The 17,839-nt window shown below is 47.0% G+C and overlaps 1 protein-coding gene across 3 annotated transcripts in view; it reads right to left on the bottom strand.

Annotated features, from left to right (window-relative positions):
* Window positions 1–17,839, bottom strand: part of VAMP4 (vesicle associated membrane protein 4) — a 210,968-nt gene that overhangs the window by 88,264 nt on the left and 104,865 nt on the right. For 2 of the 3 annotated variants that reach the window (XM_078641097.1, XM_078641101.1), the window contains exon 5: window positions 4,218–4,318. In XM_078641097.1, coding sequence (XP_078497223.1) covers window positions 4,218–4,318 — 101 coding nt within the window. Of the gene's footprint in view, window positions 1–4,217; window positions 4,319–4,474; window positions 4,576–17,839 lie in introns of all 3 variants that reach the window. The other variant, XM_078641103.1, reaches the window with a different exon arrangement.

Genomic DNA, 17,839 nt, shown 5'->3' with positions numbered 1-17,839 from the left:
ACAGAATTGGTTCAACCAAAGGAAGCATATCTGAAGGATGCCCAGTTTGAACCCAACAATATGTAAATCATTCTGGACTCTGCCCCTCATGGGAACAGTCTAGCCTGAACTGCTAAGCCATGTCCTTCCTGGCTGGAAACAAGCAACCTGGGACCGGTTTCGGGGCAAGCCCGGCTGATATGGGGTGATGCCCGAAACCGGTTCCAGGATGCTTGTTTCTGGTCCAGGCAGGACCTGGCTTGGCAATTCTGGCTGGACTGTTCACATAAGGAACAGGGTCAAGACTGATTTGCATATGGTTGGGTCCAAACTGGGATGGCGTGGTGAGCAAAAGAACAATGGAGTAAACCGAGATCACTCTGACAGGGGGTGAATGTTTGCATTGTTCAGCATTTGGTCCATCTTTTGTTCCTTATGATTTTTTTTTTTTTTTACTTACATGATAGAGCAACCAAGAGTGGTACTCCGAAGATGAGCTTTAACCACCTCCATCACTACTATGAGCACCTAAGGGGCACTGGTGAGACCAATGGGAGCAGAGCAACCTGAAAATGTTCCTTACCCACCTTGGACCACAGATAGTGCCTGTGGGCCTCCAGGCTGAAGATATGAAAATAAGCGTCCTGAATTTTCATGCAGTGGCCAGGGTTAAGTAAGGGCAGATCAGATCTGGGCCAAAGGGAGCATGCTGAATTTCTCTTTGCATGGTCAAGTGTTGAGAGAGCAAAGGGCCGATATGGGACAGAGGTCGACATCCTTCTTAGGCATCAGAAAGTAGCGGCACCAACAACCAAATCTTACTTCCAATGCCAGCACCCTCTGCGCCTTTGCCCAAAAGGGTACTGCTTCAAAGGTTTCTGGATCCAGTCTGATGCTTGGGGAATATTCCAAGGTGAGGGATCTGTGGTTAGAAGTCGATCAGAAAGAGCAAACACAAGAGCACCTCTGCAGCACATCACTACGTGATTTAGCGCCTGATAAACCCTACGCCCCCCGCCCAATCCCCATTACCTCCACCCCCATTGCAGCTGCAGTGGACCAGCGAATAACCAGGGCCTCAACTCTAGCCCACCCACTAGGAGTAGAGTGTGCCTGGTTCAGACAAGGAAAGGCCCTTTCAGGTCTTGCTGTGCTCTATTTGTGCCATTTCTCAGTCTCATTGGCCCTGATCAGGTTTCCTGCTCTTCTCTCTCCTCCATTTCTCCTTATCTTTTTCCAGCTTCCCACCCACCATCCCTTGCTCTCCTCTTCCAACTTCCAGGACCTACTTAAGGGTGGACACGACGCTAGCACGACAAAGGCAAACCATCTTCGCCCATCCGTGCCTGGACTGCACCCAGCCCCAGGAACCCAGGTCAAACATCGCTCCCCCCGTTGTATCCTGCATCACCACAGACCTACCACTCCCGGACCTGCCATCACATCTGGAAAAACATCACAAGAGAGGACTGGGCTTACATCCATGCCGCGCATTGGCCCGAGCACACCGGCAGCTCACTGAAAACCATCAAGAATTTCAACAGCTGGATCACCACATGCGCCGGCACCCTGTATCCGCTCAAGTGCAACCCAAAGGCAAGAGCTCTACCACAGTCCCGCTGGTCCACAGAGGAATTTAGGCTGACAACATCACTGCAAGCAACTGGAATGCAAAAGTAGAACAAGCCATGACAACATACACAATGACTCTGGGTGGATTTGAAGCAGATCTGGAGACCAAAATGAAGCCAGCATGACCAGCAGCAAGGAAATCTCATCATCGTCAAAGATCTCAACATGCCTCCAGCAACAGCAATCCTTCACAAGAGCTCGGCAACAATCTCTCAGAATTCTTCTGTACCAAATTATCAACAGCAACTTTGACCCTCAAACCAACCCAGCCATTTTCGTAACTCAACTTCTCTTCACAGATAAAGGCCGAACCTTGACCATGTGGCCCACTGTCACTGCTGAATAAACCATCACCACGATAGAGACCATCCATTCTGGCATTCCCACCTGAGCCCCTTGTCCCTACCACACCTTCACCAAAGGGCTCCTAGTGATCAGTGAAGTAATAACACCCATGCTCCATCAATTCAGCCACTTTCCCTGATACCTGGAAACGCATCACTTCCCTGCTCAAAAAACCAAACCATCTGTTGATACCCATGTTTGTCAACTTCAGACCTATCTCCCTCCTGCCATAACGAGTAAAAGTCTTAGAGAAGCTCATCGGCAAACGCCCCGCAGTCCTGCTCTGACCCAACCACATTACAGAATAGTACTCGTCGCCACCACAGATGACCTGCACTTGATCCTAAATAGAGAAGATACTTCAGCCCTCATCCTCCTGGACCGCTGCAGCATCTGACAGTCTCGCACCCCATCCTCAGACGCCTATATGAGATTGGCGTCCAAGGACCCATTCTACACTGGACTGACTCCTGCTTAACCAATAGAACAACATCTGTCTAGCCTGGCTCTTACTCCTTTGAAGCCAGAAAACTCCTCTGTGGAGTGCCTGAAGATGCATCCCTCTTTCCCACCGTCTTCAAAGCATACATGACCCACTCTGTCCAAATTAATCTGTGCACACATCAACATCCTCTTCTATGCTGATGACACACAAGTCATACTCTCCTTCCTTGACAAGTCCCCTGACAGAAGAAACAAGTTCACTGCCTTAAATGACCACAGTGGCTACCTGGATGAAAACCAACTGTCGCAAGCTCAACACTGACAAGATACAAGTAGTGATCTCCAACAAGACCACAACACTTCGGGGAGCTCCACTAGCCCCTTCAACAAAAATGTGCTCACTGCAATCTCCTCATTCATCCATTGAAGAAATTGAAGACATTGAAGACATTACACAATTTGGGCCCCCCACCTAAACAGCCGCACCTCCTTCCACCAACCACCTAGACACCTCTGCAGGACTCCTGCTCGCACACATTCCTTGAACAAGATCTGGAGAGTGGGTCGTCTCTTACATTACACCTAACAGTGGGAACAACCTCCCACTTCACATCAGAGAGTCAGGTTCTTCAATTCCACAAGAAGCTGAAGACCTGGCTATTCAATTAACCAACACAATCCCGACTCGAGGCCGCAACAGGTAGTAGCAGAGAGCTGAGAACCTTGACGAACGTGTGCCTACATGTCCTGCCCCTTGCGGGATTCATGCTGTACATGGTGAATTCACCATAGTTTTACAGCAGATCCAGGAGGATACAATTTTCCTCCTCAATCGCACCTTAGCAAGTGCGACACTTTCCTTCATTTTTGCCAGGTACATCTCAACCACACTGTTTTCTTGCACACATCACTCTACATGTCCTGAAGAAAGCCAGCATACTCTAGAGAACGGCTGAAACATGTAGACCTATACCCAGTATATTGGAGTCATAATAGTAAACTCTACACACATCTGCCCTTTTCTATTTTTAACCCTGTCATAAGGCCCACCATTAAAATTACCCCACAATAATGAAAGGGACACTATAGACAGTTTTAACACTACTTTCACTGCACCAAACAAAAAACACCTGCTAGGCTGTAATTCAGGTGTTGCAGCACACCAGAGGTGCACTCGGCCCCTGATGATGAAGCACGCCACCAACTAGGTTGAAGGGTGAGGGTTTTCATTAAAAAAATCAATTGGTTTCCCACAACATAAACACCAGGCTTCAACAGTGTGAGCCAGTTCTTTTTAATCATATTTTTTTTTTGAAAAAGGGAAATGAACTAGCCCCCACACTGACTCTTCCTCTTTCTTCATCCCCACATATTCAATTAACCACCCTGCCCTAGACCAGGAAGGAAAGGAGGACACACACACACACCCCACACCCCACACCACCCACCTCCTCCTCCTCCTCCTCCTCCTCCTCCTCCTCCTACGGCTCATCTAACCAATATTAACACTGTCGTTTAGAGTTGGTCATTCTTTAAATTGAAAATTAATTCAATAAATAGTCACAGATTCACTATGTATTTTGCATACTGTTTGCTCTCCTAGATCCCTCTAGCGATGTCACGACAGAGAAATCACTTGCCTAATTTACACTACAAATAAAATGGCACTTTATACCATGAAGAAGCATCCCTCAAGTATTTTTAAATATAGAACCACTTGAAAGAGTCTTTGAAAATTAGGACACCACCATCAAAACCCTGAGATGATAAAGGCTCAGCTTATGTCATCAAGGAAGAAGATATATCTCATCCCTCACCAGATTTGTCCTGCAGTTCATCAAGCCGCTCTCCTCGCTCGATCACCTTGGTGATGTTCTCTTGCATGACATCGATGACCTCGTCCACCTGGTTCTGGACACTGGCACTTTATACCATGAAGAAGCATCCCTCAAGTATTTTTAAATATAGAACCACTTGAAAGAGTCTTTGAAAATTAGGACACCACCATCAAAACCCTGAGATGATAAAGGCTCAGCTTATGTCATCAAGGAAGCAGATATATCTCATCCCTCACCAGATTTGTCCTGCAGTTCATCAAGCCGCTCTCCTCGCTCGATCACCTTGGTGATGTTCTCTTGCATGACATCGATGACCTCGTCCACCTGGTTCTGGACACTGGCAAGAAGAACAGAAAGACAATTAAAAAGAGGCGTGCAAAGTCTGTTCCGCAGCAGATATACGAAGGAGACAAGTAAAAAGTAATCAAGCCCCTAGTGGGAAGGGTGGAAAGTTGGTCATGATAAGAAGATGCTTGAACCAGTGGGCTCTAAATGCTCGGTCCATGGAAATGCAAATTCTCAAAATTACACTTTAAGGGGGATGGATGGACATGGGTAACCTCATATAGTGGCATCTCTGAATTGGATGATACCTTTTCAGACATTAGCTCGTTGGGCTCCCAGATTCTCATAGCAGCAACCATTTTTGGGCTCAATCGGTTCTAGGAGTCAAGGGTTGTAAACTTTCGAGCTTAGGCTACTTGATTTGACATTTTGTTTTTGGTATCATACACTACATAACAATCACTAATTTAATCAATCACTTGTAAAGCGCGCTACTCCCCCATGAGGGTCTCAAGGCGCTGAGGGGGGTGGGGGAGCAGCTACTGATCAAACAGCCAGGTCTTGAGGAGTCTCCTGAAGGTCAGCAGGTCCTGGGTCTGTCGTAGGTAGGTGGGGAAGGGGGTTCCATGTGTTGGCCGGCGGTCGCTTTGCGGATGCGCAAGACGGTGGAGATGGAGAGGTTGGCGGAGCAGAGCTGGCGGGTCGGGGTATAGAAGTCGAGTCAGCTGTTGAGGTATGCTGGTCCAGTGTTGTGGAGTGCCTGGTGAGCGTCGGTGAGGAGCTTGAAGGTGTTCCTTTTGTTGACGGGGAGCCAGTGCAGGTCCCTCAGGTGGGTGGTGATGTGGCTGTGGATGTCAAGGAGGAGGCGTGCGGAGGCGTTCTGTATGTGTTGGCATGCGTGGTCGGTGAGTGTCGGTGCAGTTCCCAGGTCGGCCACCAATGAGTCGTCCCAGGCGGGCGGGTGGAGCCGAGAATGAGGACCTCTGGCTGGTCAGAGTTCAATTTCAGGTGGCTGCTCTTCAGCCACTCGGCGACTGCCTTCATCCCTTCGTGAAAGTTGGTTTTGGCGTTGGCGGGGTCCTTGGTGAGGAAGAGGATCAGCTGGGTGTCATTGGCGTATAAAACTATGTTAAGGTCTTGCGATCAGACTATGTTGGCAAGCGGTGTCATGTAGACGTTGAATAGGGTCGGGCTGAAGGATGATCCTTGGGGTAAGCCGCAGGTGATCTTGGTGACTTCGGATAGGAATGGAGGGAGGCAGACTCTCTGGGTTCTGTCGGTGAGGAAGGAAGTGATCCAGTCTAGGGCTTTGTCACGGATCCCTGCGTTGTAGAGGCATGTGAAAAGGGTGTGGTGGCAGATTGTGTCGAAGGCGACCGAGAGGTCCAGGAGGATGAGGGCTGTGGTTTTGCCGTTGTCCAGCAGGGCCCTGATGTAGTCGGTGGCGGCGATGAGGGCAGTTTCGGTGCGGTGGTTGCTGCGGAATCTCGATTGGAACGAGTCCAAGGAGTTGTTTTCTTCATGGGATTGGGTCAGTTGTCTGTTGACTATGTTCTCGATAACTTTCACCTGGAACGGGAGCAGGGAGATGAGCTGGAAGTTCTTGAGGTCCTTTGGGTCTGCCTTGGGTTTCTTGAGCAGGGCGTTGATCTCTGCGTATTTCCAACTTTCTGGGAAGGTGGCGTCTCGAATGAGCTGTTGAAGATCTTACAAAGTTGGGGTGCGATGATGGAGCTTGCTTTGTTGAAGATGTGGTGGGGGCAGGGGTCTGATGGTGAGCCGGAGTGGATGGTGTTCATGGTCTTGATGGGGTCTTTGTCGTTTATGTGGTTCCAGGAGGTCAGGCATCCGGTGTGACAGGGGCCAGTGGGTCTGGGGTGTCGGTGGCTGTTGGAGAGGTCTGGGAGTCAAAGCCGTTGTGGATGTCTGAGATCTTGCGGTGGAAGAAGGTTGCTAGAGAGTCGCAGAGGTCTTATGATGGCGGGATGGTGGAGCTGGGGTTGGCGGGTTCTTTCACGATGTTGAAGAGCTCTTTGCTGTTGTGAGCGCGGTTGTCGAAACGTTCCTTGAAGAAAGTCCTTTTGCCCATTCGGATGAGTTGGTGGTGTCTGCGGCTGGCGTTCTTGAGGGCTGCCTGGTTGTCCGGTGTTTGCTGGTGGCACCATTTCTTCTCTAACACACCCAGGCAAGCAACCTAGATATACAATGTGTTGAGACCCAGACAACTGAAAATGACATGGAACTGCAGAATGGTATCTTTTTAAAAAAAAAAATCCTAATATTTTAATGGTTATCATGTACATATGAATAAAAAGTTTTACATACAAAAAATGTTTTCATAATAAAAATACATTGAATTGACAACAAATTATATAAAAAATGTTAAAAAATGGTACAAATGAGGTAATGGCGAATTCTTCTCAAAGAAGAATTCGCCATTACCTCATTTGTACCAATTTTTAAAATTTTTTATATAATTTGTTGTCAATGCAATGTATTTTTATTAAGAAAAAAGAAAAAAAAATGTGTATGTAAAACTTTGGGTGGTGGTTAGCTGGTCTCCGGTGACCTTGTTCCAGCTGCTGTGGGGGATTCTTTGCTGGTGGTGGTGTACAGTGGTTTTCGTGAAGGAGAAATGGACGCAGTGGTGGTCGGTCCAGTGGAGTTTGGTGGTGTGGCTGACAGACGTGGCTGCTTGTGGAGAAAATTGGGTCAAGCGTGTGTCCGGCGGAGTGGGTGGGTGTTGTGATGAGTTGTTTGAGGCAGAGGTTGGCGAGATTGTCCAGTAGTGTGGTGGAGTTGCGGTCGTTGGTGTTCTCGAGGTGGATGTTGAGTTCTCCGAGGAGGATGTAATCTGTGGAGGATAGGGTGTGCAAGATGACGGCATCTGATGGAGTCGATGAACTGTGCCTGAGATCCGGGTGGTCTGTACACGAGTGTTCCTCTGAGGGTGGTGTTGGGATCGATGTGGATCTGGAAGAGCAGGTGTTCAGCGGTGTCCTCGATGTTGGTTGAGATTCTGAGGGTATTTCTGTGGACGATGGCGATTCCTCCTCACGGTCTGAGGTGGCTGTTGCCTGTCTTGTTGGCGGGGGCAGGATGTGCTGGTGTAAGCTTGCTGGTGAAGCTGCAGTTTCGGCAGGTGAATGGTCCGTGGGTGTGCTTTGGGGTGGCCTGGAAGCTAGCGGTCGGTGTGGAGTGCGTGGAGGTGGTCGGCGTCGTACCGGCATCTGGTGTCGTGGTGCTCGCGGGGGCCAGGGGGTCTGGCGCTTGGCGCGGTCCAGGCCAATCCAGAGGTGTATTTTGTGGCAGTGACATCACAGAGTGATGCACACAATGGGGGAGACTAGTACTGAATGTGTGTGTGGTTCATAAAATTAATGTGGAGGCATCATCACTGCCATAAGAATGGCTGGAACACAGCAGACATGTAACTTTCAGGAATGTGGTGAGGCCACGAACCATCTTGATCACCCATTTACTACGTTCCTATAATAAAACCTATACAAGCAAAAGGAAAGTTTACAATAAGAAAACTTTTGAAGTCATTGGCTCAGATCAGTTAAAGGCAGATTGCAGTACATAACAAACAGTCGCTTTGTCACAGAAATGCAATACGTAAAGTTAATGAGATGCAAAATTGCCCATACGAGGAGCTTTCAATAAGACAGTTAATACAGTTCCGCTTCATTTACCCATCTAATTGATCCTCATCTGTGCATACTATTGATTAGACTGGATTGAGCACACCCACTTTCCTCAGTTTGACCATCTGTTTTTTCCTTGGTCAAGCATGGGTTGCCGTAGCTTATCAGCATCAAGTACATGCACTAACATCACTATTCTTAATGACAAAGGCCCTGGGTGGCCCTTAGTTAAAGGATGGACAGCGCTCATATGACAACACAGACACATGTTTAGTAATTATACATCAGGCTTGCGGAATAAGGACTAACACGTGGAGGTACAGATGACTGCAAAAATACAGCCATTATCTTTGGTGAACGTCACAAAAGATGATGGCCTGTAAGCCTGGACAACTATTCACAAACCTCTATGATAATGAGAATGGGGATTTTGGTTCTCTGTCACTGCAAAATCAGTTTTGTATCAGGTTTATAGGGTATGTCATACACAACAAATACTTGGAGGAGGGTTCCAGGGCAGGTTTATCGACCAACCAGGTACATGCCCCAAAACATATTACTATCACAACAAGAAATACCTGGGGGTCAAAAACATAAGTCAAACAGAATGGATCACAACACCGATACTACACAAATAACACCCGTGAGGACATTGTGCATGTTAAAGAATGCCGGCCAAATCAAGGCTCAAGAGCATATGGAGAAAATAGTTCCCATCAGAAGCCACACTGTACCGCCCTCTTTCTCATCATTTGGGTTCTCCTTACCCAGGAGACGAAACGGCTGGTCTGATGTTACCGTAACCGTTAAATGTGACAAGTGGGAGGTATATATTGTGCAAAGATTAAAGAGGCTCCTGAATAAAGCAGTGTATAGTGGTAGTGGTGAAAAGTGAAAAGTTGTCGTAAAATTAGGTGAATTGGGTAGAGAAACAAAATTTATTAGTATCGCCCAATCCCTAAGGTTAAAAAGCAAGTGCAAGTGCGGGTTTGAAATAATAACCGTACTTAATAGTGGTCAACATGTTTCTGCATATAAAAACCGTATACCATAAATGATGGTTGAGAGGCTTCACCCCACCTGGCTGCAGCTCAGGTTTAAGGAGCACCGCTCTTACCGTCGGTGTCTCCGGGCAGTCGTCTGTACTGTCTGGGGGGGCCAGAAGCCTCTCAACCATCATTTATGGTATACGGTTAAGTACACACCTGGGACTTTCAGGTGATATTTTTTCATTATTTATTTTAAGCAGTAGTGTTTTCCATCAAGGTCCTGACAAATGCATTGGAAACTTGGTTCTATTTATATGCAGAAACATGTTGACCACTATTAAGTACGGTTATTATTTCAAACCCGCACTTGCACTTGCTTTTTAACCTTAGGGATTGGGAGATACTAATAAATTTTGTTTCTCTACCCAATTCACCTAATTTTACGACAACTTTTCACTTTTCACCACTACCACTATACACTGCTTTATTCAGGAGCCTCTTTAATCTTTGCACAATATATACCTCCCACTTGTCACATTTAACGGTTACGGTAACATCAGACCAGCCGTTTCGTCTCCTGGGTAAGGAGAACCCAAATGATGAGAAAGAGGGCGGTACAGTGTGGCTTCTGATGGGAACTATTTTCTCCATATGCTCTTGAGCCTTGATTTGGCCGGCATTCTTTAACATGCACAATGTCCTCACGGGTGTTATTTGTGTAGTATCGGTGTTGTGATCCATTCTGTTTGACTTATGTTTTTGACCCCCAGGTATTTCTTGTTGTGATAGTTATAGGGTATGTCTACATTAAGTACAGGTTTAATCCCCTCCCCAATAATGTGAACATTTTACAATTAGTGTAAGTATGGAAAACAAGCTGTCATACAAGTAAGTTTGCAAGTATTTGGTAAGCAGGTCTTCAAATAGCAAAAGTTGCTTTTATGGATTTACTCATTGACATGATACTGAAGCTACAGCTTGTAGTTCTGCTTTTTTGAGCTTGAATCACACGAAACTAGTAGCTGGTAAGTTTGGGGCTTTTTCAAGGTATATTAAGTACATGTGAATACTTTAAGTGGACAGAACAGTATAGGAGATCCTGCCAGACCACATTCCGAACTATAGATATATACTCACGCTCACCTTAGGACAGGAAGATCACAACGACGTAAGAACTTTAAAATAAGGAGCAAGATAGAGTACTTTTCCAACAAAATACCTTTTTTAGGGTTTTTTATTTTATATAGCGCGAACTAGACCCGATGATATCGGGTATCAGAGAGCCTTACACAGCACCAGTTTCGTAACACAAGGACACATTCATTTTTGTTAGGCACGGGGAGATTAAATGATTTGCCTAGAATCACAGGATGTTGAGCGTCATTGCCAAGACTCGAACCCGCTTCCCCAGCTTCCACGTCGACCGCTCTAGCCCTGAGGCTACATACTCTCCCCAAAAGCCTTCCAAAAGCCCCAACATGGTCAGCTACTCTGCACTGGAAGATGAAAGGTACACCCCTCCGTCAGCCTTCATCTGAACTACTTACAGTAAATCCCTCATGTATAGTGCTTTGCAGCATATGCAATGGCCATTTATCAGATGCAACTAAGCGGACACTGAGTTACTCTTTTTTTTTATTCTGCTAAGATCTGGAATCAAAATTTTCAACATGTTAAATCAAACTGTTGCCCAATCGATTAGGGCACCTAGGTCTCTTTGTTATGTGTGCATAGTCAGAAAGAGGTGGCAACTCTATACTAGTAAATGTGGGACTGAAATTTACATAGGAGACTGCAACACCGCATAAACGTGCTAGCCCAAAATAGTTTGCAACACAAGCAGAAACAAACTGTTTCATTCTTGCTCATAAAGTCAAACGGACAATTCATGTGCTGAAAAAATGGTGTATTGATTTTACTGAGCTGCGTGTCAAGCTAAAGAATATATAAGCTTCTGAACTTTTGGATAAGGGCATGGTTAACTGGTATGCAAGTGCAAAAGTTACCGGCTGATGCCATGGTCCAACAACTTGAATGTCATTAAAACGCTGAAACGTTTATAAAAAAAAAAAGACCAAAAAAACAACAATAAAAAGCGTAGGGTCCCAAAGTTATTTTTAGGTCTCGCCTGTCGATGCGCATGCGCATCGAGCAAGCGAGACTATAGGGGCTCATCCAGACTTTATCTAACTTGCAAGGAATCGTGGCGATTCCTTGCAGTGCCCGTGACTTTTAAGCTCAATGCGCATGTGCATTGAGCTTAAAAGCGCGTGCACATGCCCCCAGCCGCCTGCCTTGCCTACTCTCTCTCACAGCCTCCCCCAGCTCCGCCCCCTCACTACTTGATTGCACGGCCGCTAGGCCGTGCCTCCCCTACTCTCCTCCCCCCTCCTCCTCTCCTCCCCTGCCTGCCTGCCGCTAGGCCGTGCCTCCCCTACTCTCCTCCCCCCTCCTCCTCCTACTGCCGTGTCGCACCTCTCCCCTCTCCGCCCCCTCCCCTGCCAGCCGTGTTACGGTGAAAGGCTTGTATTCTCTCCCTGCTCGTCATTTCTAGCATGTTTCCGTCCCCACCGCCATATGTTCACCTCCTCTCCCCCCTCTCCATCCGCCCTTCTCATCTCTTTCTGGCCTCACCTCGCACCTTATTTTCTTCAGGACAGTCTGGATGCTTCACAGCTCCTCTGGCCTCCCTGCCCCCTCCCCCCATTTGCTCCCGAGCCGCATTTCTCCGCCCCCCCCTAATCACAGCAATGCCAAGAGCTTGTTGTTTACAGGAATCCTCTCTACAAACCAGCACATTTATTGCAGCCAAAGCAAGTATCTTTACTTTCCAGGAGGTTCGTAATGTTCATGTTTGTAATCGTACTCCTTGCTCTACTGAAAATACTTGACGGCAGAGAGCAAAACAAACTGGACTCCAGGAATTTTACAATTCCTAAAGCGGACTTCATTTACTTATTTATTTAATGCGCTTTTATATAGCGCAAACATTACCCGAAGGTGTCCTTCCCCTCCCTTGTTCCTCCCCTCCTTCCCGCGTGCACCATGCAGTCCTTCCGCGGCTCACTTCTTTCCCCACATTTCTACCTGGGCTGCTTCTAATCCTGTGACCACCCTCTCCACTTTGCTGTCTCTTACTCCACGTGGCCTGTCTCTTTTCACTTGTTCTCTGACTGCCTTTGTCCCAGTGCCTCCTGATGCACACCACCACACACGTCACTCTCTTGACCTCTCTGCGCAGTCTCTCGTGCTCCTTCACTCCTTCCGCTATGCCACTTCCCCTCACCATTCCATTGCACCTACTCCTCTACCCCCCCCCCCCGCCCCCAATCTCTGGCTACGCCTCACTTCTTCCACATCATTATTTCCCCAGCCCTCCCTTTGCTCCCTCTCACCATCTGTAAGCATCTTCAGGTGCATTCTTTGCATGCCCTGTCCTCACTCTCCTCGTGTACCCTCTAGAGCAGCACTCTCTTTTATAATGTTCTCTCATCCATTTTCTTCACATCACTTCTCTTTGCCTCCCATTTCTTACAATATTCCACCCTAGAGTCCTCACCCGTCACTCTTTCTTTCCTACCCTTCTTACGCATCCACATTTCATTCTTGTCTCTCTTCCCTCTGCTTCTCCTTTCTCTTCTCCCCTCCACTATTCCCTCAGAATCTTTTTCCCTCCTCCTTCCTATGCTCGCTCCCTCACCCTTCTCCCGCCCTCCATGCCCTTCACTTCTCCAGCCTCCTTCCCATCCTCTCATCCTTATCTCATTGTTTTCGTCCCCTCCGCCATCGTCTCTTCTGTATCTCGTTATCTTCTCCACTCTTGCCTCATTTTCTTTATTTTCTCTCCCTATGCTTATCCGTCCTCATCTCCTTCTGTTCTCCCCACCCCTCTTTCTCATCTTACGATGTTCTTTCCTCGCCTTGCAGCGTCCTACTTCCCCTCTTCCTGCGTAAACCCCTTCTCTTCCCCACATCTGTTTTATTCTCTCCCTGCTCGTCATTTCTAGCATGTTTCCGTTCCCACCGCCATATGTTCACCTCCTCTCTCCCCTCTCCATCCGCCCTTCTCATCTCTTTCTGGCCTCACCTCGACCTCGCACCTTATTTTCTTCAGGACAGTCTGGATGCTTCACAGCTCCTCTGGCCTCCCTGCCCCCTCCCCCCTGATCTCTTTCTTGCTCCTCTCCTCTCCAGCCTCCTTTTCCTCTATAGTCTCTTTCCACTCCCATCTCTTTTGAGTCTGTCTCTTCCACCTACATCCTCGCCCTTATCTCATCCACCCTCCTTTCACCACCTTCCATCCTTTTCTCCTGGTCCTTCTATCCAACTCTTTATCCTCTCACCCCCATCTCTTTCCTGCCCACTCCCCATGCTTCTCCATTTCTTCTATTTTTTGTGCCTTCTTCTCCTCTGATTGTACTCGTTTTTCGTGCCTTCTGCTCCTCTGAAGGCACTCATTTTCTTGCCTTCTGCTCCCCTGATTGCACTCGTTTTTTTCTTGCCTTCGGCTCCCCCACTCCATCCATCCATCCATCCATCCCCCCCACTCCATCCATCCCCCCCATTTCATCCACCCCCCCACTCCATCCATCCCACTCCACCCATCCATCCCACTCCATCCATCCACCCCCCACTCCATCCATCATCCATCCATCCCCCCACTCCATCCATCCATCCCCCCACTCTATCCATCCATCCCCCCACTCTATCCATCCATCCATCCATCCATCCCCCCACTCCATCCATCCATCCCCCCAATCCACTCTATCCATCCATCCCCCCACTCTATCCATCCATCCATCCATCCATCCCCCCACTCCATCCATCCATCCCCCCACTCCATCTATCCATCCCACTCCATCCATCCATCCCCCACTCCATCCATCCATCCACCCCCCCCACTCCATCCATCCATCCACCCCCCCACTCCATCCATCCATCCATCCCCCCACTCCAACCATCCATCATCCATCCCACTCCATCCATCCATCCATCCATCCATCCCACTCCATCCATCCATCCCACTCCACCCATCCATCCATCCCACTCTATCCATCCATCTATCCACCCCACTCCATCCATCCATCCATCCCCCCAATCCATCCATCCATCCATCCCCCCACTCCATCCATCCATCCCCCCACTCCATCCATCCATCTCACTCCATCCATCCATCCCCCCACTCCATCCATCCATCCCCCCACTCCATCCATCCATCCATCCATCCCACCCCATCCATCCATCCACCCCACTCCATCCATCCATCCATCCCACTCCATCCATCCATCTCACTCCATCCATCCATCCATCCCCCCACTCCATCCATCCATCCCCCCACTCCATCCATCCATACCCCCACTCCATCCATCCATCCCCCCACTCCATCCATCCATCCCCCGACTCCATCCATCCCTCCCCGCCCCACACTCCATCCCTCCCCCGCCCCACACTCCATCCCTCCCCCGCCCCACACCCCATCCCTCCTCCGCCCCACACTCCATCCCTCCCCCGCCCCACACCCCATCCCTCCCCCGCCCCACACTCCATCCCTCCCCTGCCCCACACTCCTTCCCTCCCCCGCCCCACACTGCATCCCTCGCCCACACTCCATCCCTCACCCACTATGCGCTACCACAGCATCACTGAACGCCACAGCATCACTCGTCGCCGCCACAACATCATTCAGAGCCACCACAGCATCAATCTGTGCAACCATTCAACAACAACTGATTCAAATATGTTCTCTCAATGTTTCAAACTTTATTACAAATGTCACAAAAAAATGTTAATATTTCACTTCTGTTCTTGTATTTTCATCACAATAAAATACACTAAACATAATCTTCCAAAAAGTTATTTGCAAAAGTTTAAGCTATTGCAATTAGAAATGACAATAACTTTTATTTAAGTATTAAATATTGGAAAAAATACAACCCATTGTTATTTTTAATATTAATACATCTAAGTCATGTAAATACAACACATATTGCATTACAAATGCTATAGGTGTCACGTTTGCAAAAGTTAACACTATTGGCATTGTAAATGACAAAGTTATTAATTTCGTTATTTTCAAAACAAAAACATAAATAAAAAATTTGTCATTTACAATACTAATACCCCTAACTTTACTAATGCGAGCCCTATTGCATTGCAAACGTATTATTTATAACATTTTTAAAAGATTGTGATTTGTCAGATCAATACATGTAAGACAGGGGAAAACTAAACATGTACCTTTACTAATGCCATAGATGTAACATTTGCTAAATGTATAGCTATTGGCATTTCAAATAACAAAATTAATACTTTTATAATTTGTAAAACATAAACAAAAATTAAAAAATATTTACATTTACCACACCAAAATCTTAAACTTTTCTATTGCGAGACCTATTGCATTTTCAATGCTTGTTATATAAGTGCCACTGGTGCTGCAAAGTATAAAAACTGCCAGATTTCACCTCGTGCCTTTCTTCTACCATCCTACACTTTCTAGCTCCATCTCACAATTAAAGATTCTTTCATTCCTGCTTTCTCCCTTAGTCAAGGTTTCCCTATTATGGTCATATCCTTTTTACGTCCAGACTTGCAGGGAGCATGCTCTGAGAGGCATGGTGGATTCAGTACATGGGCTTCAAGCCAGCCCATTGCTAGTCATTGGTTGTTCCGGATGCCTTACCAAATTCTTTACTTTTGAATGGTAAATCGTGCCCCTTTGCCCCTTTTTTTGGTCCGTCGTTCCCTCCCATAGCGATTGGCCTTGTACCAGGACCCATTTTGCAAAGGCAGGAAGCGTCGGATAAAAGGACTAAAAATCTGGTCACACTTAATAGAATCGTCTCAATCTCAGTGACATATGCAGTAGTAATTTGGTTGTAATGTTTTAACTGCCACCAAAATATCTCTGTAATCTAATGCTCATCTATCTCTGAATGATTTTCTGCTAATTCATTAGTTCATTCCTGATCTTTTTCTTTTCCCTATTATTTTCCTTGTTTCTTATTTCTTTCTTTTATGCCTTTGGTTTACTTTTCCTCTTCTGACTTGTCGACCGGGGGGGGGGGGGGGGGGGCTGTAATATCTGTTGTATTGTCTGTCTGTTGTAAAATCAAATAAAGATATGTAACAAAAAAAAAGGACCCATTTAGCTTCTGTCCATCTCAGTTCATTTTGTGCACTATTTTTTTTTGATTGCCTGCCTCGTGCTCTGGAAATGCTGCAAATGTGAGCAGCGGACCAGTGTTACTGCTTTCCCCTACCATCCACCATTTCAGCTGGTGTTCTCCTCTTCGCACCTTAGCTTTCACTTATGATCTACAGTGTCTGGTCTCTGAAGATCCAGTTGAGCAAACACAAAGTTAGAATGTTAGAAATGTGACTACTGGCCAGCACCCTTTCACCCAATCTTTTGGTTTTAGCATTAATTAGGTTTCACTTGTTCGGAGCTCTGTTGCTCTGTTTTTGTAAACAGGGCAGTAAATCTTGTTCTTTTTCTGGACACAAATGTGGCAGCTGTCTATCTGTTACCAATGGTAATTCCTCATTCTAATTCCTCTACACAGTGCTGCAGCTTCTTCTTAGGTCCCAGTGGTAATTTCCCATTCTTAGTCCTCTAGGCAGTGCTGCAGCTGCGTCTCTTGTCCCAGTAATAATTCTTCATTCTTAATCCTCTAGGCAGAACTGCTAGCTGCTACTCTGGTTCCATTGGTAATTCCTCATTCCAAGCCTTCCAGACAGTGCTCCTAGCTTCTACTCTGGTCCAGTTGGAATTTCCTACATTTTAAGTCCTCTAGGCAGTGCTGCAGCTGTGCCTCTGTTCCCAGTGGCAATTCCTCATTCTTAGTTCTATAGGCAGTGCTGTGTCTCTGTTCGTACACCCCCTACATTACAAACCAAAACACACATAAAAGACAGTGTCCCTTTACCACAAATGCGAGAACTATTACATTGCAAATGCACATTTCCGTTTCTACCTCTCTCTTGCTCGGAGTCAGTCTGATGATCAAAAAGAAGTTCTAGTCCCCAAAAAAGAGCACCGGTATCCACCAGCAAAAATTAAGTTCAAACGCGAAAACCAATGGCAACTACCAGTTACCATGTAGTATTCAGGAGTTCTGAATCCCACAGTGCTTACTCCTGAAAGCACATTCCATGAATATTTACCTAGACCCTGGCGTGCAGCAGCCCAGCTTCCATCCAGAAATGCATTTTATGGCCATAGCGTGGCACTAAATAAAACGAGAAATGTATACTCCGACACAACAGTCCGTATGCTTCATTTTTATGGGCGCATATGTGAAGGAAACATCTGAGCAATCAATTACAGTTGCGCTTACGTTTCCATGAATGTCAAGAGTCAAAGGTCACGTGTCAGGAAGACCTTTGTGGATCCGGTCTCAGGGGCTACCAGAGTATAAAACTAATGGATGCATGCTCAGCATGGCTCGATGCTGCAGAACCCATAGACAAGCTTTCATTGGCCACACAGAGCTACACCCAGCACACCGAAGGGAGCATGTTTAAAGGCTTCCATTCCGTGGGAAAACAATTCTGTAATATATTAAACCACTGACATATCTTCCCCCACCCCCGCAAAGAAATGTATTACCCCACCTTGAGGGTTAAAAACCAAAGGCATGAAACCACTGGGAAAAGCAGCCACCACAGATGGTAACAT

This window comes from Lissotriton helveticus, chromosome 1_1 (assembly GCF_964261635.1).
Source record: "Lissotriton helveticus chromosome 1_1, aLisHel1.1, whole genome shotgun sequence".
Taxonomy (NCBI): Eukaryota; Metazoa; Chordata; class Amphibia; order Caudata; family Salamandridae; genus Lissotriton; species Lissotriton helveticus.
This window is presented reverse-complemented; position numbering and strand designations above follow the sequence as displayed.